Here is a 21,501-nt window from a genome sequence, read left to right on the forward strand (position 1 = left end):
ACACCACCACTGTATTGGCAGCTGGGTGCGGTTTTCCATCGATTGTTGGGTGGGTATGTGTAATGGCCGACATTATGGAGCTTCCGTTGTAGCCAATGAATATACGAGTGACAAATGGTATTGGTAAAAGCTGGCACAGCTGCACGTCCAAACCAGAGGCCTGACAGGCCTGTCATGCCTCATGCTGGTTGCTGGACTATGATTGTAGAATTGCTGTTTTGAGGTTGTGTTTGGCAAACATTTGACTGGCTGACACAAATGTATTGGAAAAAACCTATTTGGTTATGTTCATATCAAAGACTTAATGACTGCATAGTCACAGTATGAGTTTAATGCCGCCTCAATACCAAAATGACAACAAAAAGACCAGTGAAAAGTGAATCAATAAATAAAATGAAGTACAACCAAGTAGTATTAAGTATTCACCTACACTTCTGAAGACACAGTGGAAATGGAAGTGGAAACCATGATAAACTCACTGTGTGAAAGACATCTGCCATTGCACAATTTACAGATAATTGCAGCAGTGACTTTGGCTTCCATTTACACAATAACCACAAACATTTGAATGATGTACTCGTCTCTTTTTGCTTCTGCTTTTTTTCTGATAGAAAGTCTTCAACATATCAAATCATCTGGTCAACAAAGGAACTCACTGTTTATTGTATTCCCCAGGTAGATGAGATGATGGATATCAGTTTCATCTCTTCCCTCTTCCATCTTTTAGCAAGGAAGCTCAACATGTAAATCAGATAGCTTTGGACTTGTTGGAAGGTGTTTATTCCTACTTACGATGGCGCTGAGCTTACACGCTGCTTCCAGTCTTTGTGCTAACCTAGGTTTAACATGTCCTGCATCTGACTCAGTGGAAGAAAGTGGGGATTGAACTCGATGTCGCTGCGCTTAAAAATACTCACTGGCCTTGGTTTATTCATCATAAAAGCAATACATTCTAATGCACTTTTAGCTGACGCTCTGAAGCAGCACAGAGTGTGCAGGTGGGGGTCTGTAGCCTCACCCAAGGACACTTTGACAGTACTGTTGGCTGTCGGGGTCAAATCCAACAAAAAAATCATAATTCACAAAAACTCAGGTACCAAAACACTTTCATCCATCCGTTTTTTACCAGCAGGAGAGAATAAAATTACAGAGAAAAAAAATCATTCTTTAAAATAAATTGATTGGGGGAAAAAAAAAAAAAAAAGTATGTAAAAAAACTGCTCAAAAATCTGCAGCCCCAGCTCTGAGTTCATTCCATTTATTTGTCCCCTTTATGGGCCTTAATCGCTATGAAAATATCTCTCACTTTATAAACAGGCATAGTTAATCTTTCTGTACAGGCATTTCTCCACACAGCATGGCGTGTGTTGTCCGTATATGTTGGCACTGAGGCAGGTGTGTATGTTGCAGATGCAGCTTGTGGGGGTCAGTCATCGATGAACGTCAGCCGGCCCGGTCCCTCGTTCCTCATCCAGCGGCGGTACCTCTTCATCCTCGGGTCAGTCGCCATTTTTACCTTCATTTCCTCCTCCTGCTCCTTTCTGTACACCTGAGAGACACACACAAGCGTCATTCATGCAAATCTAGACACCCAATCTAGGTTTTTCCATGGCATTTTGAAGGACGGAGCAAATAAGAACATAAAAAACACTGTGAAAATGGAATTCAAAATCCAATGCAGTACTGATGACGACAAAATTATTGGTACACTGCTGATGCTGGAAAAGTTTGAGCTCAGCAAAACAAAATGGCTCAAGACCTACAAGCCTCTACTATAGGGCTCTACTAAAAGAATCATCAGCTGCACCTAAAAAAAAAAAGGCACCACTGATAAAAAGCAAAAAAATAAAATGTAGCGCCTCTATAACATTAAATTATTCACAAAACCAGCACACATTAAAAACAAGATATTTTGGGGCAACCCTACTTTTCTACAATGTAACATCGCCAGTCTCTCTTTCTGCATTTCTTCTTTTCCACTCAGTGGTGTAACAGTTTATTGGACGTCTTCTGTCAATCCACCACACACGTTGCTCTTCCACATCAGCTGGCTCCATCGCTGAGAGCAAACAAGGCTCGCTCAGACAATCTCAGTGAAACTAACTCCCCACCAGTGTCAGGACAGCAGAATCACTCTCCATCTTCCGCAAAAGACTCAAGACTCATTTGTTCAGACTTCACTTCAACTCCACAACTCCCTCCCAAAATGGTAGCACAGACATGCAGTACATAGAAGACGCCAGTCCAGAGTAAAGAGGTGACAGGCGATAAAGAAATAGGTCCAATGTACAGGTAAAGCCATGAAAGGAGAGAAGATGGAAATACTAAAACAGAGAGAACATTTAAAGTGACAAACCTCGTAGTTTTCTTTGATCCAGAGCTGTCTCTCCAAAAAGGACTGCCTGGTGTTTTCATCCAGACTGTCAAACTGAGACTGAGACATCTTCATGTATCTCCTGAGGATTCAAGAACAGAGCTGCTGTGAGGTAACCTGGCACTGAGAGGATGCTGAGATAAGAAATACATAAAAGCTGTCACGATTCATCCCATTCATCCATGGAGTGCAATTCATAACTGAGTCTATGTTCAGCTTTCAACAAGAACTGACCTGATGATGTAGAGCTTCTCCTCGTCTCCGTACTGCTCTCTACAGATGGTGAAGCGGTAAACCCAGGAGATGTACCAGGCCACGTAGTTGGTCAGATAGTAGGGGAAGAGCACGATCTGACACAGCAGGATGTCTGACAGGTTGGGCTTCTGATAGCCTCCCTTGATGTCGATCTTGTTTTTGATGATGTCACGGATTACCTCCTCCTCCTGCTCTCGAATCTCCTCTTTGGAGCGACGATTCTTCCCCTTCTCTTTGGTGCGATTGAGGAGGCCCTGCTGCTTGGCGATCTCTGTGGCCTGGATTCGGTACTTGGGCACCGTCACCAGGTAGTTGATGGCCTCGTTGTAGCTGCTGTGCCAGCTGTAGTACTGGATAAGAAACAGGGAGATGTGTATGTGTACAAACATGTAAATAAAATCTATTTCAAATTGATTGGATTTACATGATGGGCTTTTATCTGGCTGCGTTTCCTGTTTCTCGGCCCTAATGATGGTATGATATGATTTAGTGGCATCTAGAAGTGAAGTTGCAGATTGATATGGTGGCTCCTACAAACACAAAAAGTAAAAAAAGAAGAAAAAAAAAGAAAGAAAAAAAGCCAGTTTCCTGGTTCTCTTGAGTCAGTGTTTAGTTTGTCCATTATGGGATACGGTAGAAACATGGCAGTGCAACATGAGAGACTGTTGCTGCGTCTCAATTCAGGGTCTGCATCCTTTGAAGGACTCGGCCTTTGAGGTCTCCGAAGGCGAGTCCTTCACCTTGTTGATCACATCAGCTGTTGTTAAATGGGACGGTCTAGCCTTTAGAGCATTTCCTGGATGTGTCACCAGATGTTTTACCCTTACATCACAATTTCAGCCGCCCAGGCCCACGAAAGTGACGATCTACGCCACGCGATGTCGCCATTTTCTTTCTTATTTTGGGCACGCAAAGAATCTTGGAATATGTGAGGCCGTAAAGGATAGTAGCAGCGCATCCTCCAAAAAGAGGGAAAAGAAGGAGCATTTGCAGGTATTTTTCTACAAATGTTGCAGTCATAAATATACATATTAAAAACCCTATACAGGATCATCGAATCACTCATTTATGGGCCAAAAGTCAGGTGTCGGAGTTTCTGAGTTACAACAGTTCCCACACATTTCATCTGTGTTACTAAAAGACTGGTTGGGAATATGGAGAGCGACATTTTTAGAATCTGTATCCGGTCGTACCTGGAAGATGGAGATGGCACAGATAGTGACCAGGATAACAATCCTGACGTCCACTTTGGGGGTGAGCTGTCGGCGGTAGTAGGCGTAATAGTGCTGATAGTACTCCTCGGGATGGTCCAGCATGTAGTCATAGTCCCGCCGAGTGTCCTCATCCTGCGCAGAGACACTGACATTATTTCTACTTGAAGGTTTATGTTATGAAGAACTGCAGAGGAGCTCAACCAAACCTGGATTCAACATGAAAACCCAAAACCAAACTATTTTTCATTTATCAGTATGTTGCTTATGTTGCTAACAAACCACGAGTTTCTGTATTTCAGGCCTTAGTGTTTCAGTAGTTTTACAGAGTCATCCCCGCAGGCTATTTGCATATCTCTCAGTTACTCGTGTGCTCTTTTGTCTGTTTTTAGTGCAAATATTTAAACTAACTTCTCGTAAAGTCACATGTCTATGTGGCACTCTCTCACTGGACACAGAAACTAAACCAAACTGCCATTCTGTTAAGATACTGACGAATATAAAGGCTATTCAGGGAACTTCTGCCTCAGAGTGTCACTGTATTTTCCTCTAGACTCGTTGGCCTCACTTTATCTCAGAGGAACTCGTAAACGTCATGTTTCATGTTTGTTGTGCAAGAAAAGGGGTTTATTGTGGAGCTGTTAATGCCACAATTAAAAACTAGAAACCAAACCAGCCTAATTCTAGCCACAAAAAAAAGGGATTAACTTGTAGTTGCAATTGTACTAATGTTCGCTCTGTGTGAATGACCAACGGCAGAGAATTGGCAAACTGTTGCTGCGGCGATCATGTGGCTTCATTGGATGAACAGGGCTTCTGTGTCCACTGTCCAAGTTTTCACTTGCCACTTTTATAAATTATGGAATTTTCAAAGAGTGAAAAGGAATCCGAGACTGTGAGAGTGCTCTCTTCTGAGTGTTTTTGTTTGTTCTATACTTATCTGAGCCTCTGTAAAAGCAGTTTTGCCATTTTGTAGATACCGTCAAGATTCTGTCTAGATGATGCAGTCTGCTGTTAAAGGAAACACCTGACCTGTTCAAAACATTGCTCACAATAAAGCTTAAAGGACTAACAGAGATTTTTTTTTTTTTAAAATATATGTATCTATGGCAACACAGCAAAGCAAGTAAACCGCCACTGTGACAGAAAATTATAACAATGACTGAACGAATATTTTCAAGAAACTATCAAGATTTAAGAAGAGAGCGATTTAATAAAAGGTATAGCCGCTTGAAAGAAAAGGAAAGATATTTGTAATATGGATACATATGAGACCATGTGGCAGCTGGTATTACAGGATGTGAACACACTGTTAATACCTTCAGGTCCCTGGACTGGTCTCATGAGCAAACACTTCATGAATATTGTGAGAATATTAGAGGGGCTGTAAGAATAATATCAGGCTCCGCATAAGGAACACCAACATCTTCTTTAAGACAGACATAACAGCTGGAGTCAGTATCTGAATCTCTGTCTCTGACACACACTTGGACCAACCTTTAACGTCTCGTAAGCTGTCGCAATGAGCAGGAACTTCTTCTTGGCGGACTCCTGGGTCTCTCCCTCCAAGCCGGGCTCTTCGGGCCTGAACCGGTCCGGGTGGTACCGGCGGGCTAGCTGCCTGTAAGCCCGGGCGATCTCTGCCTTGGTGGACTCCCGGGTGACGCCGAGCACATCGTAGCAGACCTCGGTGCCGCAGTACAGGCCCTCCACCAGCGCGGTGACCGTCGGCAGGGAGGCGACGGAGAAGAGGACCACCACGAGCAGCCACCGAGGCTTCACGGTCCGCGGACAGCCAGGAAACCCTCCGCCGCCCCCGCTGCACCGCTCCACGAGCGCAGCCATCTCTGTGTGCCTGCTGCCGACTGCCGCCTCCGGAGTCCAGGCTAACCCTGTCTCACGTTGCTTACATCATCAGCACGCGCTGGACGAAAAGATGACGACGCATCAAAGATCGTTTGTGCTAGAGGCATAACGGATGGTGAGGCTGCATGTTTTCAGGAAGTAGCATACATTACTACACTAACAGGGCTAAAGTATTGTCTATTGTCTGACTGGGAGACTTCTTCAGGCCAGGAGTCGGTCATGTATCCAGGCCACACTGGCCTGGCCCACACACGCACGTTCACACCCACACCTACATGCATGGGCACGCACGCACACGTCCTCAGCAAAATCCACTAACACAATTAATAGAAGAGAATAAAGGTTTTACATAATAAGTAGTACCAATAAATTGGTCAGTTTGAGGCATTTGGCCGCATCATCCTCCAGTGCCTATGGCAAGCCGTTTTAACATTTAATAGTTGGACTGGATATGTATTGCAGATATCTTTAATTCAGTTCTTCCTGGTCAAAAAGAACATTTCAGATATCCACAATGACATTCTTCCTAGGACAAATGATGTCATTTTTGCCATTCATGTGTATTGGGCTTTCAGTTTCAGATATTCACATTTACATTCTGGATATCTGCAATTGAATTCTTACTAGGAAAAACTCCCATTACAGATATCTTCAATCCAATTGTTACCAGTCATAATTTTCATTTCAGATATCCAAAATGAAAAAACTATTCCAGATATCCATAATGTAATTTTGATTATCCAAAAATACATTGTGACTAGTAAAAATGTCATTATGGATATCCACATATCCACATGGATATTCAAAATTACATAGTTATGCATTTTGGATATCTGATATGAAGATTATGACTAGTAACAATTGAAGATATCTGTAATGGGAGTTTTTCCTGTACTTGGGTGTGTTTTTTTTTTAAAATATTAACCCTTCAATAATGCAATCGCTGCTGTCGGTCCCATAGAAGAACATGACAGCCAGCCTGTGTTTTGGAACTATTGGGGCTTACATGGACCACTGACTGCCCCTGCGGCAACATCAGAGAGTGTCACAACTCTTGTAAGCCAAGACGCACTTTCCTTTATTATAGTGCCACCTGGTGGTGGAAATTAAGGACGACAATAGATAATGAAAATTTTCGGCAGGTGTGAGGTATATTCCAAGTCTGGTGGTGAGTTTTGGGGCATGTTCAGGAAATTATTAGAGTCCATCTGTCGGTCATATTTTCTTAACCTTACTGAAAAACCACCTGGCAGAGGTGGTTATTCAGTGTACTCAAAGTAAGAGTACAAACAAGGAAGACAGGTGTATAGTTGGGACAAAAAGTCTGAGAACACATTGAAAATCTTTACTACTGCCACATAACCCGGGGTGGGTTATGTGGCAGTAGTAAAGATTTTCACCGTTACCAGAGACTTGCTCCAGCCTCTGGTTTGATCGTTGTGAAGAAGGATTTATAAGGCAGCAGATAAATGAGCTCCAACACACCTCAAAACTTTCCAAGAACTACTTGAAGGCCAAAGAGTCCTGTCAGAAACTTCCCCTCACAGTCACCTGACCTCAGCCCCACTGAAGCTTGCACTTGAGGACTGACAAAGCCAAGTTACATCACTAGAAGCTGTCAAATCATGTTGGGATGTCATGAGAAATCAGGTTTTACACAAACATGTGGAGTAGCCTTACATTTGAAACAAATGCATAGGGGAAATATCTTGACTTTTGATTCAGATAAGATCAACATTTTTAAACCTCACTGTAAAATGTCACATCAAGACATCTTACAAATGATGAGACCTCAGAAAAACCCTTTTTTGTTATAAAACATTTATTCAAAATTAGATGTCAGTATTACAGCTCCCAGCACTTTAGTACTTTCATGTTTTAACATGGAACATCAGTCACACCCGCATAATTTCTGCTTGTGTGTTCTGTTGGTAATTGAAATCAATTACAATCTAATATTGACTTTTAAAAATGCAACTCAGCTCATACTTTTGAACCCAAAATACCTACGTTAGCAAAATGACTTGAAATAATGCAGCCTGAAATAAAACACTCCAGCATACACTGTGTGTTTATGAAAACAATACAACTTGCAGAAAGATATGTTAGCGGGCCCTGTTAGAGTCATGAATACATGCAATGAAAAGCTTCAACATGTTTGGTCAAACAAGAGAAACCCTCTAGAGGAAACACCGGCTCTTCAGATAGTTGTATCAATGAGTGACTTTCTTCCTTCACACAAGATAGATGTACATGGAACATGATTATTAAATATATTATGATCGGATCATTTCTGATTGACTATACAGTGTATGCAGTTTCTAGTGCACACTAAATAGCCTTCAGTTTGAAATAGACACTGTCAAGACATAGTCTTGCTCACTTCAGGGGCTCTTTATATTTACATCTGAATCTATCTTCACACTTTCTTGTTTTTATTACAATAACAACTGTTGATGTTATATCAAGATTCCCTTGGTATGGGCTTATGCTGGGAGCTTTGGGTGGGAGATAAACCATTTTTTGTCTTGTTCTATACTTTGGGCTGTCCTTCACATAGCTCTGAAGACATCTCTAAAGATTGTTGAGCTCCAGAAGGGTTTGGTCCAACACCTGGTGCATGTCCAGGTTCTCTTCTTTGGCTTGGGCCAGCTTCTCTGGAAGAGGAAACAAAGTCACCCGTGAGCTTAAACATTTCCTGTATGGGACCAAAGATATGGTAAATCCAGACATCCTCTAACTCTACACAGTATTGTTGTTACCGACCATTATAGTGTTGGCTGGAACTGTTTCACCACATGAGTCGCTGTGTGTCATCAGATGTTTTTTCCAATATGATATGAGTTGTCCAGAATAATGGCCAGAATAACGTGAGTTAAACAATAGTTTTAATCGAGACCTGTTTTATGTGCTAAAACAACAGCAGATACTTACAGTTTGGGAGTTTCAAGTACATTCCTATAAGTGTTGGCTATATGCTCAGGGTCAGAGCAGACCTCAGGTCCACAGTGGTGACGTTTCATCATTATTAGGCTATGCAGATATGCAAATCACAGTCACCTTGCCCCTCCCATTAGACCCCTCCTCTCAAGGTCAAAACAGTGATAGAAAGTTCACACTGAAAATCAGTGAGACTGAAAAAAACTGACATTGCGTAAATAATGTCACTGAAAAAACACAGACATGATGGAAAAATCTGAAGATTGTCACTGAAAAACACATCAAAATCCTCAAGATCAATGACTTCCCTTTCTATCTCTAATGCCTCAGGAAAGGAAACGAGAAAGCATGGACACAGTCCTGTAATACACAGGGGTGTGAATCTTCACTGGTCTCACAATTCGATTATGCGTCAACATTTCGATTCGATGATGCATCAGGATGATGCATCAAATGATACAGGCAGTCGTGTGTGTATGTGTGTGTGTGTGTATATATACATATATATATATATATATATATATATATATATATATATATATATATATATATATATGTGTGTGTGTGTGTGTGTGTGTGTGTGTGTGTGTGTGTGTGTGTGTGTGTGTATTAGGCCTCCGACCAAGGATTTTCTTGGTTGACCAGTGGTTGTCATATAGAGTGATTAGTCGACTAATCGACGTATATACAGGGTTGTATACAAGGTTCTCCCCAGATGGTGGAACAGATTTTTATCATTGCCTTAATTGGCTGAGCCAATTAATATACTCGACTAGCTTGGTTCTTGGTTCAACTTTGGTTTCGTGGTAACGTGCAGGTGTAACCTTTTCTGTGACGTGGCTGTATGACGGAAGCTTTTATCGTGGCTCCAGTGTCTTCAACAGGTGACAAAACCCGGTGTGGTCAACATCAGAATAATGCCGTAGATCCTTAGCGATAAAAGCTAACACAGACTGGGCTCTTCTCTTCCTTTTCTGCGTGTCGGGTGACAGAGTTGGCAGCGTGCTCTTGGCTGGACTGGGTCTGCTGTCTCTTTAACAGCCGCTAACGCTGACGTCAAGTCAGCGGTGGTCCCGCGGTAACTGATTTTTGTGTGACAGTTTACACACTGTGTGTGACTTGCCCAGTTCGCGCCTGTCAGTGTCCCCATAGAATCCTAAATGTGTCCAGGCGGCTGCTTTTAAAATGCTACGAGTTGAAACTTGAAAATGGTGCGGCCCGAAAATCAACAAGTTACGTTAGCAGGCTATAATCGATTATGGTGCGTCGGCATCGATGCAAAATTGTCCATGTCAGCATCGCATGCATCGTTAAAATGATTAATTTCCACACCCCTAGTAATACAACAGGACAGCCTACTGTATAGATTCAACCTCACTATTTCATACGCCATGCATAGAAACATACCTATGGATACATAGATGGATGAATATGATGTTTGAAACATAATTGCCATTTCAATTTTACAGATGGATGGATGATGTATATTACACACCTATCCAATACTGTGTAGAATATGCAATTTCCTTTTATTAGCATTGGTGTTTTGGCTCATTCCGCAGCAGAGAACTTTTAAATATTAAAGCTTGAAACTTGTGACAAACTTCACTCTTTATAGTTTTTACTTTCTCTTAATTCTTTCTAAAGAAAAGAAGAAAAATCTGTGATCATGCTTGGTCCTCTTGGCTCAAATTTATGGCCTCTTCTCTCTTAACCTTTTCATCACCTTTTGCACCACCACTCAGCTGTATGCCAAGACACACAGAGCATGCAGACCACAACCCTGGGAGCACAACTTGAGAGAGAAGCCTGCTAAACTTGTCAGGTCTGACGGAATGCGCACACCTCGTCCCTTTGGAACTGGACAAAAACCCACCTGATTGCATCTGGCTTTTGTATTTATTGTGCATTTTATCTTTATGTCAGCATTCACTCCTGCATTAAGTGACTCTGCAGCAGTCACAGGGTTTTAGCGGCTCCAGCTCTGACTGTTTAAGATGAAACACAGTATGCTGGTGGACATGCTAATTTTCACTCCTATTTTTCACACCCTCCTCCTTATCCTTTTGTTAATCATTAACAGCCAAATTTGCCTGATAGACGCAGATGTCTATGTGACCATTTTTATCATGTTTGATACATAAGTTTCTGAGACCTCTATCTTATCAACTTAATCAATACTTTCCTTAAAAACCTGTTGTGTATCACCTGGTACATGTATTCTGCCCACTAGTGGATAATCATTCCACTGCAGGCAGTGGAGGGACTTTTTTTGGCTTTTTCAAGATGGCCGCTGTCATTAAATCGTTCACCCACTTTTGGCAGGAAAAGCTTTGCTAATTTTCAAGAAGTTACAGTAAAAATAACATTGAATCAATGCATAATTCCTTAATGATTCATTCTTTATATTACAGTTAAACCATGTTAAAAATGTGTGTATCAAATTCGATACTGCAGGTATATGTTTCTTTATCCCTGAATGGTCATGTGACACTTTGTGATGTAATCTACATCATGCCTACCACAATACAAACACAACTATTTTGCAAGCACTGCACCAGCGATCACTTCTCACATGTCTACTGTGAAGGTGTAAGGTGCATCTTTGCCTGAACAAGGACAGAAACTGTTTTTGTGCCGAGTGAAAGAAAGAGGCTGTGAAAAGTTTTACGTATAAAATAAAACAATGAGAGAAACTGCCTGAAATGTTCTATATTTTCAAAATGTTATTTGCATAATTTGTTTTGTATCTAAAATCAACATTGTTGTGAGCAAAAAGTTGCTAAAAATGCCCGATGTATCAAATGTGATAGAAAAAAATATCTCATAAACAAAATGATATGGCAATTTTTTTTAAACTGATTTTGTTAAAAGGTTTTATCTCAGTTCCAAAAAATCATTAATTTCTCACAATTTTTGGATGTGTCAGGCTTTATAGGGCTAATGCTTTTATTCTTAGAAGAAAGTGCAGAGAATATGACTTGGTGTTACTTAGAAATGATGTCCTTGTGCTGTTTATCAAGTAGAGCCACTCCAACTCAATTTCTTACACAAGAGAGTCAGTCACATTCACCAACCAATCGACAATCATGCTTAGTAAAATGCATTGCTATTGCTCTTGCATGATCAACAAGTGGTTTATCAGCAGACTATTCAATTATAGCTCTGGTCAAATCATTAAATGTGGTGTGTATTATGATTCTGATTAATGCCATGTATCCCAGATACTAAGCTAATATGTACAATGTTTTACATAGGTGGAAAAAGGACAAAGTGAAAAATATCCACGAGTTTCTATATGGTTGTATATGTTACAAAAGGCTGGAACATTTCAAAGTTCCTTCTATCTTTATACATTGTGGAGTGCTACAAAGCAGTTAATTATCGCTCATACACTGCAGAAAAATTGTGAATAGAGGAAGTAAATGGAAAGAAAGAAGGCAAGACTGGAAGGAGAGAGAAAAGTCAAGAGAGCATAAATACATTTATTTCAGATGGAGAGGGGGAAACAGGTTTGCAAGGATATTTCAATAAAGAGAGAACATTCATTGAGTGAATCAGCAGACAAACATCACTGAATGGGTGAGCAGTAACTTAACCTTTTGTAAAACTACCAGTGCTGTGGAACACAGATGCAGCTTACTGAAGGGCGGCTGGATTTAGCACATTGCAATTCTAGAATGTTCTAGCCCCTGATATCACTGTGGAATGGAACAAAACAACAGAAGCAGGAGGAGAAGAGTTCAGACAGGATGCAGGAACAGAGAGGAAGTAAGAGCAGCTACAGTGTAGTCATGTCATTGAGGGCCAAGTCCAGCTCCTCACTGAGAGCCTTGCCCTTCAGCTTCTGAGCATACACCTCATCTGGAGGAGGACACACGCAGGGGCGCGCACACACACACACACACACACACACACACACACACACACACACACACACACACACAGACACACAAAAATAAGTATAGAGTGGAAACAGATTGAGGCAAAGACTAAGAAAGAGAAAAGTGCACATCAGCATTGAAACCATTCATTAGAGTTAATGCCAGCTAAACAGCTAGTTACTACAGCTACGTGAGCACAGGTAACAGTAAAGGGCGTCAAAGAAGTTGCCTAAATTGATTATTGTTTACCGCGTTTATAAAATTTGACATGTTTACTGTCAATAAAATGTTGTCTTTTTTGACAGCAAACAAATCTATTAAAGAAGTTTAATGTTGACAGTTAAGATGCACTTTAGGTATGGAACCAGACAAGTTGGTACAGTGATGCTGCAACAAACTGACACTTATTACAAGGAAACAAAATACTGTTTTGAATTTAATGTCGAATTTACAAAAATTGTAAGAATTTGAATGATTTAGAATTTGCTGCAGCTGTTTTGCAAAGTTTGTGAAGTTTCTCTTCACTCAACAACAAGGAAGTCTGAGGATATTGAGGTTACTATTTGGTTTGCTGAAAAAGTATTCTGAGTGATCAGAACTCAAATGTGTGATCAGTACACACTATACTGCACTATAAATAAATGTTATTCATCACTTTTTATGCTTTCAGCTTTTCATGAATTTCTCTTTGTTCTTATTTTGTACTGCCATTTTCTCTATGCAACATTTTACACAAAGCTGCATGCGTGGGTGTGATAGAAACTCTGTGTTTCTGCCTATATGTCTATAAGTGTGTCCATAAACAACTAGCTGACATCTGCAGTATAATTTGAACACTATACACATTCTGTGAAATCCAAGTAAACATGGGCTATGTCCAAGTTACATTCAAAGCACAGGATGGCACTTGAGAGCACTGTAACTACCGATTTCAGACACCCAAAGCCTCTACAGATGAATGAATGGAGCTAATGTCCGCCTGCCTCAGACCACATCCCTTTCATTTCCAGTGCTGGCTAAATTGTCTTCCTAACTGTGCCTATGGATGGAATTTTATCAGGATTATAAAGGGTATGACTTCATGACAGTGTTTCCTCTAAAATAATTGGTTGGTGACCCCTGCCGACAAAGAAATGTTGCGTGGAAGCTACATGCCCGGTCAGCAAGCAAATTAATCAAGCAAGTCACTTGTAAGGATTGTAAGACTTCAGTTTACGGAGGCACACATCTGTACTGTACATTTATGCACTGGAGTATAAGTTAACTCCCTTTGCTTGTCATTGTACGACTTGCAATATCATAATATTGTTATAAGTGAAACTGGTGCGAGTTGTACATTTACACACTAAGAACAAGCCAATAAAATGAACCAGATAAGCAGTAATTACTGTGAGGTCAATCAGTACTTCCAGTCATCAATGGCTTCATCAGTTATAAGCGCAGTACAGTACTCTGCCAGTCATCACTTCAGTTCCAACTGCAGAACTGTGAAGGTGTTTGTTACTTATACTGGTTTCATTATTCACTGCAGTGCAAAGAGCAGACGTGTTATAGGTGTCAGTGGAAGTACACGAGTGTTGAATACCTTCCAAATCATCGATAGTCTTCTCCAGCTTAGCCACAGACCTCTCTGCAAACTCTGCACGGGTCTCAGCCTGGGATACAAAACACAGCACAACATGTGCAGTACACATTCAGACATGTATGAGGGCCGTCTCTCTGTTCATTTAGCTCATATTAAGGCGTAAGCAACAGAAAAAGTAACAGTAATGTAACTCAAATCCTCACCTCCTTCAGTTTATCAGTAAGAACTTTGATTTCTTCTTCATATTTGTCCTCCTTTTGCGAGTACTAAAATTCAAACATAGAAAACTATTAACAAAACACGATTCAAAAATATTTACAACAAAGGTATCAGCTACGTAAAGAGGGCAGAGTTCAGAAATGGATGGCAGATACACTTCTTTGTTGAGTCATATTGGGAGACTATTTGAAAGCAAAGTAGGATATTTTGTGTCTAATAGGGTTTGAAACACAAAATAAACAGTGAAAGGTTCAGAAAGCTTTAGCACATTTAAATCATGTCATTATGTTACCTTAACCAAAACTTTGTGCTCCTCACATGTTACTACAGCACATAGAAGATCAGTCTGAATAACCAGGGGTTTTATTTGAGTTCAGAGGTCTTGGGAAGTTCTACTGCATATGTGAAAAAAGTAGTATAAACTCTTGATTGATGTCATCTTGTTGCTAAGTTGTATCATAGGTAATGTAGGCACCAGGTTTTAAAAAGTTGTCCATTGGTCTAGCATTGCACTCTGTATACACCATAGGACTCATTATCAACAAATGATGAAAACTGACTTTTTCAATTCAACGTATTCTTCTTTGTTTTCAAAAGACCTACTGCATTTTTCAAGGTATTTCCAGTGGGTGATTATGGTCTAGTGGCCTTGGCAAGAGTTACAGTGGCTGTTTCTGGTTAAGGAAAAACGATTTTAATCTTGAAAATGAGCATTTTATTTGTTTGATGCCTATTGTTATTAAGTATTCTAAGGTCTACACCTCATACATTAGTATGGACTGCACAGTTTGACTGGCCAGTCCTAAGGATGAATGCCCACCAGATCTTACTTTACCTTCTCAGCCTGGGCTTCCAATGACTTCAAGTTGTTGGTGACATTTTTCAACTCTTCCTCAAGGTCACCTGATTTACTGAGCAATGTAAGAAAGAAGAGAAGCAAGAGAAAAAAATGCACTGATTTGAAAGGTAGGCATGCAGAGGAGATTGAACCCTGACACTGTCTGAAGTTCCACTCCAACACTGTCTTACTCAAAGACAGAAAAAGAAGCTTTATCTATCATAAAACTAATTTCTTTATATCTTATATATGACTTTGAGTAGGACATAGAGCAAGGCAGAGGCAGAGGAGGTTGGTTTCTTCTTTGGAAGAAAATCCACTTAAAACGGTTGAACAGCTTGAGCTGCAGCCGGAGGAGACAGAGCAGTCTGTGAGAGGAGCAGGAAGGTGGAGGCTAGAGGAGGACGGAGGGCTTCTGTCCTCCACGGGAGGGATCTCCTTCCATTCACTCAATGCATTTAGGATTTTTTTCATGTTGATCTGATTGGCTAAGACACGTAAAATGACATGCTAAGGGAGGACGTCCTTCCTTACCAATCAGCAACCAGAATACAAGATTGACAGCAGGTTGGTCCAATAACAGTTCCCAAATTTCATTCTCACATATATACAACCGTAAACAAAAAATACTTCTATGTATTTTACAGCTTACACTGCCATGCTCTGACAAAAAATATGGAGTTTTCAGCGATATTGGAATCGGTTTCAAAGGAAATATAAGCAAATTTCTGAAAGAAAAAAAAACAGTTCAGAGAAATCAGAGAGAAGCAGTCAGAAAGATAATTCATAGTTTTCGTTTCGTTCGTCCTGCTGGAGGACATAACATTAGCGGTATGACCGGGACACAATACAGAGCAGCAACACAGCTGTTTTGGGCGACTGTGATGAGATGAGTGTGATGTTACGTGCTGTGGTGAAGCATGTACATCGATTGCTGTGGTAGCACAGTGGGTAGAGCAGTAGCCTGCCACATAGGTGACTGGTAATCAAATCCCAGAAGGGGAACACTTTTTTTTTTTTTTTGTCTTGTATAACAGCCATTTAATAAAATGTTTTTGTAGTCTTGTAAGTCATTGTTTTGTTGCTTAATTTTCATTGAATATAAGAAAGTAGAGATAAGTAGTTGACTTGTATAAAATAACGTGACACCGTGGACTGGTTTTCCTCCTGTCCTCCCCAATTATTTCAGTCAGTAGTGGCATCTTGTCAACAAACCCCATAAAAGATATCTGAGCTAACAATCTATCAGTTCAGCCAAATTCCACTCCAATTCCAAGCCCCTGCACCCTCTCCCTATTCTAAGTGGATAGTTACACATTTCTTTTTGTTTGATAAAACTGTTTACGTGCATATTGTATTTTGGAACCAACATGCAGGTGAGAAATGTTACACATGTTGATTTGATTTGGCTTGATTGCCTGTGTAGTATAATTTGTACGGTAGCTTACAAATTTCATTATTCTTTTCAAAAGAAAAGCCCATTTTTAAAAAAAAAAAACATTAAATACAATACCAGCATTGAATTAATCATAAATACTTTTCAAAAATTATGAATGTGGTAAATTACTATTTTAGCTAGAAATAGCTAATCTTTAATGGAATATCTTAATAGGTATACAGAGGAACATCACACAAAAAGCCATTACTGAGACTGGCTATTAAAAGGAAAAGATTAAGATAAGCCAAAGAACACAGACATGGGACAAAGGAATACTGGACTAGGGGACAAATTTAAGTCTAAGGTGTTTGGATCACATGGAAAAACATTTTTCAGATGCAGAGAGAGTAAAAAGATCCTGGAGGAGTGCTTGACATGGTGGAGATAATGTGATGTTTGGGTGTGCTTGGTGCTGGTAAAGTGGGTGATTTATACAGGCATAAAGGGATCTTGAATAAGGGTATATAAAGGGTAAATAAAGGCTATCACTCCTTTCTATTCAGCAAATATGAGTGACATTTCTTCAGATGACTTCAAGAAACTGACAGCTAAAATGCCAAACATCTACCTGACTAAGTGCTGCAAATACTGGATTCTTTGATGAAAGCAAACTTTGAATGACAAAATGATTATTTCAAGTAAGTGATCCACATTTCTTAATGTCTTGGCTTTTTTTTGAGGTTTATTGGAAAACATAATTTTGATTTCAAACAACTGAGTGGTAATGTATAGTACTATAATGTATTACTTCTGTGGCGTGTATCCCCAATAATGATTATGATAATCCTCATCTTCTCCTAGATAAATATAAATGGATACATAAGCACATAATTGCATTATCTAATGTATATTTTCCAAACACCTTCCTCTGCTAACCAAACCTATATGCCTTTGAATCGACCTATTGTTGCTTTAAATCTTATCATGGGATTTGTTGACAAGGAAAACAGAATATCAGCAGACTTATCCTTTTAGTTCAGCTTAAAGGACGTGCTTGATGTCATAGAGCACAAGTGCAGGTTAGACAGAAAACAGAGAGACAGGCTGAGACCTTGCAGGTCAGAGGAGCAGAAGGCAGTAGGTCAGAATTAGACCTGGGTGGATTTTGTATTATAACTACCTCTTCTTCCCCGCACACCATGGACTTCAAATTCTGGTCCATTAGCCTGAGCTCCTCCTCCAGCTCCCTCACTCGCCTGCAGGTTAGTCCAGGAGGTCAGGGGTGAAGGGGGAGAGTGAGTACAGCAGCCACAAAAAAATAACAAAGAGTAACAACTTGCATACAGGCAGTGGTGGTGTATTATGGCATTCCATTAGATAAAAACACACAGGAGAAAACAAAAAAATCCTGAGGCCAGATGCACAAAACTGTTGATTGTGTACATTCCTTGATAAATCTCTGTGTCTGCGCAAAGACAAAATATGAATAGAATAACATAACATTCTTCCTTCAGATCTATATAAAGCTGTGTGTATGCCTTCACATATAACTGATTGTGGGAATGGTTATGATCTTAACTTCCACTCCCATTATTAACGGTGTGCGGATGTAAAAAAGCCCTTAACCATCTGTTTGCATGTGAACTGTCATTATTCCTCCACTCATGAGAAGAATGGCAAAGAAGAAAAAGTGACTGATTGTGTTTCATCACCAAGGTACTCCAATGGCATCGGAACAGCTGTCATTATGCACAACTGTTACGCACAGCTAAAGCACTAATACCACTAATTCATTACATGCTTTTGTAAAATATCATTCCGGTAATATCTCAGTCATCATTATCGAATGTCAGAGGGATGATCAATGATTCATCTGCAGCTAATACTCAAACAGACTTTACAAACTGCCTCACAATTCAGCATCAGATTTAAACTATAATTAACAGGGAAGTAATGGTTATAATGTAAATACAAAGTGATAAAGTTCACCGCTCAAACATTTCAAATTAAGTGTACAATTGCGCCTCTGAGTCACATTTTACTGAACACTAGACTGCTAAATAATTACAGTAGGGTACTGCATGATGACATCTCTCACCTTTAGATTTCATGAGCACATCATCTTTTCACTTGCTGCTATCACTTTGTGAACAACACACCTGGTCAACTTTCTGTTTGAGGTGACTCAACGCTCATTCTTCTTTAATAAATAAGTAAAGTAAACATCATTTGTGCATCTGGCCCCTGGTCTCTGTGATTAGTCTAGCAGTTTGTGATTCATACATGGCTTCATGGTGCCGAGTTCAGAATACAAGTTCTAGTGATGAAATGATAAGGTCAGTAGTCAATTAGTCAGTCATAAAAAACATTTACAGCAACTTTAACTAGATTGTTTGCATTTGCAACATGAGTCAGACTGTTATTATGAACAGTCATGACATTATGGTAAAGTAAATGACAAGTGAGTGTGTGTGACAACATGCTGTCAGAGTAGTGATCATATGATCTACAACAACATGAATTATGTACAGCAGCTCTTGTGTCGGTGTGAGTTTTCATGGTGCACGGCTTGACTTACGCCTCAGCCACCTCAGCACGCTCCTCCGAGCGCTCCAGATCCCCTTCCAGGATCACCAGTTTACGTGCAACCTGCAAATATTCAGCACACACTCAAACCACTCCTCCAAACTAATACAACAAATATATTTTCTCACTACTACATACTATACTAATTGTGCATAGGTTGCGCTGTATTTGTGTATTGTCTGTAATGTAGTGAGAAAAGGGACAGAGCCAGTTTCCCATGAACATTTTAAGTCTTAATTTAATACTAGTTCCTTAACTCATTACCCTCCCTCCACCAAATCATATGCTATTCTAACAATAACATTTAGTATATTAAATTGATTGGTATATTGATTGATTTTGATATTGGTATTACAATACTACATATCACCGACCTACGATGTAGTACCGGGTTCCCTCCATAGACAGCTTAACAATCATTCACACCTGGGCCCACCTAGCCCTAGCAACCCATACAAAGGCCCATTGGGTCAATAACCCACCAGTGGCCCTGACGACTCTGAAAGTCAAAGTTCAAATGTGCCCATAACAACTCTGTAAGGACACTCCCACGCAGAGTTTAAAAGCCTGCAACTCCCCTAGTTAGTCAGAACTGAAGATAATTTTCTCAATTTACACACATATTAAATATAAATTCTACATTTACACGTGTAAATTTAAGACAGTCTTGTATATCTTATGATGTACAAATGCATGCTGCATTTAAGCACAGGTGGAAAACAATGAAGCAATTGATGCTGGAAAGTCGTTTGTTGCCGTTTGTGGCTTTAATTTTGACCACAAATGGGCTTGAGCCTGCAAACTGCCACCCTCTGCCTGCCTTGAATGTTTATAATATCATGTAAGGACCTAGAAAAACAAGTTATTCTCTCACCTCTTCATATTTGCGGTCAGCCTCTTCAGCAATGTGTTTAGCCTCCTTCAGCTGCATCTCCTGGATTTCCATTTTCTCCTCATCTTTTGATGCTCTGTTCTCTATGACCTTCATTCCTCTAAATGAGAAAATCAGACAACAATAAGCAGTCATTCAGAAACTGCTCTGTATGTATCATTCTATTCAGAATTCTCACTCTTCGGCTAACCTACTCAATCAAAATCATAAATGTGGGAAATGTGACTATGTTTAAGTGCTAGACTTGAGGAATGTTTTAATTGTATCTCATTAATTACTAATTTCAGTCATTCTTAGTCTATAATGTACACTGTCTTCTTTGGCTTGGGGGGAGCTTCATTAAGTCTCAAAAAATAGCCTTGATGATCTTGGCCATACTCTGGAGCAGGCCAATTGCAGGCATGACTTGGCTCAATTCCAGTGACTGCAAAGCAAACTGGCACAGCTCTGTTTGACTCGGCACAGCCAAAGGTAATAGTGGAAAAACACCAAAAGTATTGTAACCAGTGTTATCTCAGCCGAGAGGAGGTTACACATTGGAGGTGTGAAGTTTCAAAGATATGGATGGACCAGATAGGAAGGGTCTTAAAGAGGGGTTGATTTTGAGGTGGGTTTTTTTTGTATCTTCCCTCTAATATTATATAAGTGCAAGACTAACAAACAGAACAAACCAGTCCTCTATACTAAGACATTCCTGTCCAAGTTTTGATTTGTGTCAATCAGCTTGTAGTACTTTGATCAATACTGCATTATGTAAAATAAAAAGCAGGTATGAAAGCTAGATTTTGTTCCAAGATCACTCTCGGAGGAAAGGGTCTCAAGGATACTTAAAAAAAGAAGAACTTTTGAAATGCTCCCTCTGGAAAGGAATATGTACCAATTAGAGAATAAACTTGTGGGATAGTTGACCACCTACTAATCCAGCCTTGCCACTGTGTAGTCCCAAGAATAACAAAATCAGAATTGTATTTGTTCCATTGAACACTTCCATGTAGAGCAGTGGTGTCAAACTGATCCAGTAAAGGGCCATGTGGCTGCAGGTTTTCATTCCAACCAAGCAAACCTGCAGCCACATGGCCCTTTACTGGATCAGTTTGACACCACTGCTCTACATGGAACTCAGAGTATGCGTGATGACTTTGAATATTTGAGTTTGTACATTGGTGGAATGGTTAAAATCTTGTTGTTTATTGTTTGTTTATATTGTATTTAGACACAAGACACAAACAGACATTGATAAGACAATTGGAGAAAAGAGAGACACTCATGGCTATTGATGTGTTTTCTGACAAAATGGTATCATCTGGGATTTTCCTGCCTTGTTCATTGTATTTACTGTAATTAAGGAACTGACCAGAGAGCACACAATCTGCTTCCTGTTTACACCAGAATGCACATGCCCAGTGTACATTAATGATCATTGGATATGTATTTTCATGTGCTTTAGAATGGAAAAGATTATTTCTGAAATGG

General features: G+C 40.0%; 2 protein-coding genes across 9 annotated transcripts in view; both read right to left on the reverse strand.

The window, feature by feature from the left end:
* Positions 1 to 305: 305 nt before the first annotated feature.
* dnajc25 (DnaJ (Hsp40) homolog, subfamily C, member 25) lies at positions 306 to 5,835 on the reverse strand. Its single transcript, XM_037117923.1, has 5 exons — positions 5,338 to 5,835; positions 3,823 to 3,975; positions 2,609 to 2,979; positions 2,357 to 2,456; positions 306 to 1,549 (listed from the first exon to the last, which is right to left on the reverse strand). Exons 1-5 carry the CDS (start codon positions 5,683 to 5,685, stop codon positions 1,427 to 1,429), a joined length of 1,095 nt encoding a protein of 364 aa, XP_036973818.1. The 5' UTR covers positions 5,686 to 5,835; the 3' UTR covers positions 306 to 1,426.
* A 1,674-nt stretch (positions 5,836 to 7,509) lies between these two features.
* Positions 7,510 to 21,501, reverse strand: part of tpm2 (tropomyosin 2 (beta)) — a 32,445-nt gene continuing 18,453 nt past the window's right edge. For 2 of the 8 annotated variants that reach the window (XM_037118334.1, XM_037118338.1), the window contains 6 exons: positions 20,011 to 20,128; positions 19,129 to 19,199; positions 15,170 to 15,245; positions 14,319 to 14,381; positions 14,116 to 14,185; positions 7,510 to 8,363 (listed from right to left, as the gene is read on the reverse strand). In XM_037118334.1, coding sequence (XP_036974229.1) covers positions 8,281 to 8,363; positions 14,116 to 14,185; positions 14,319 to 14,381; positions 15,170 to 15,245; positions 19,129 to 19,199; positions 20,011 to 20,128 — 481 coding nt within the window. In that variant the 3' untranslated portion in view covers positions 7,510 to 8,280. Of the gene's footprint in view, positions 8,364 to 12,111; positions 12,511 to 14,115; positions 14,186 to 14,318; positions 14,382 to 15,169; positions 15,246 to 17,730; positions 17,807 to 19,128; positions 19,200 to 20,010; positions 20,129 to 21,501 lie in introns of those variants that run through there. The other 6 variants (XM_037118333.1, XM_037118337.1, XM_037118336.1 and 3 more) reach the window with 3 other exon arrangements.

The sequence above is a fragment of the Acanthopagrus latus genome, chromosome 12, assembly GCF_904848185.1.
Source record: "Acanthopagrus latus isolate v.2019 chromosome 12, fAcaLat1.1, whole genome shotgun sequence".
Lineage (NCBI taxonomy): Eukaryota > Metazoa > Chordata > Actinopteri > Spariformes > Sparidae > Acanthopagrus > Acanthopagrus latus.

Bases quoted from the DNA above. Each gene is read 5' to 3' on its own strand.
- dnajc25 (XM_037117923.1), bottom strand. From the start codon at position 5,685: ATGGCTGCGCTCGTGGAGCGGTGCAGCGGGGGCGGCGGAGGGTTTCCT. The intron at 3,976-5,337 runs GTTGGTCCAAGT...GTCTCTGCGCAG, and splicing joins CAGCTTACGAGACGTTAAAG to GATGAGGACACTCGGCGGGA. The intron at 2,457-2,608 runs GTCAGTTCTTGT...TTGAATCCTCAG, and splicing joins GAGAAGCTCTACATCATCAG to GAGATACATGAAGATGTCTC.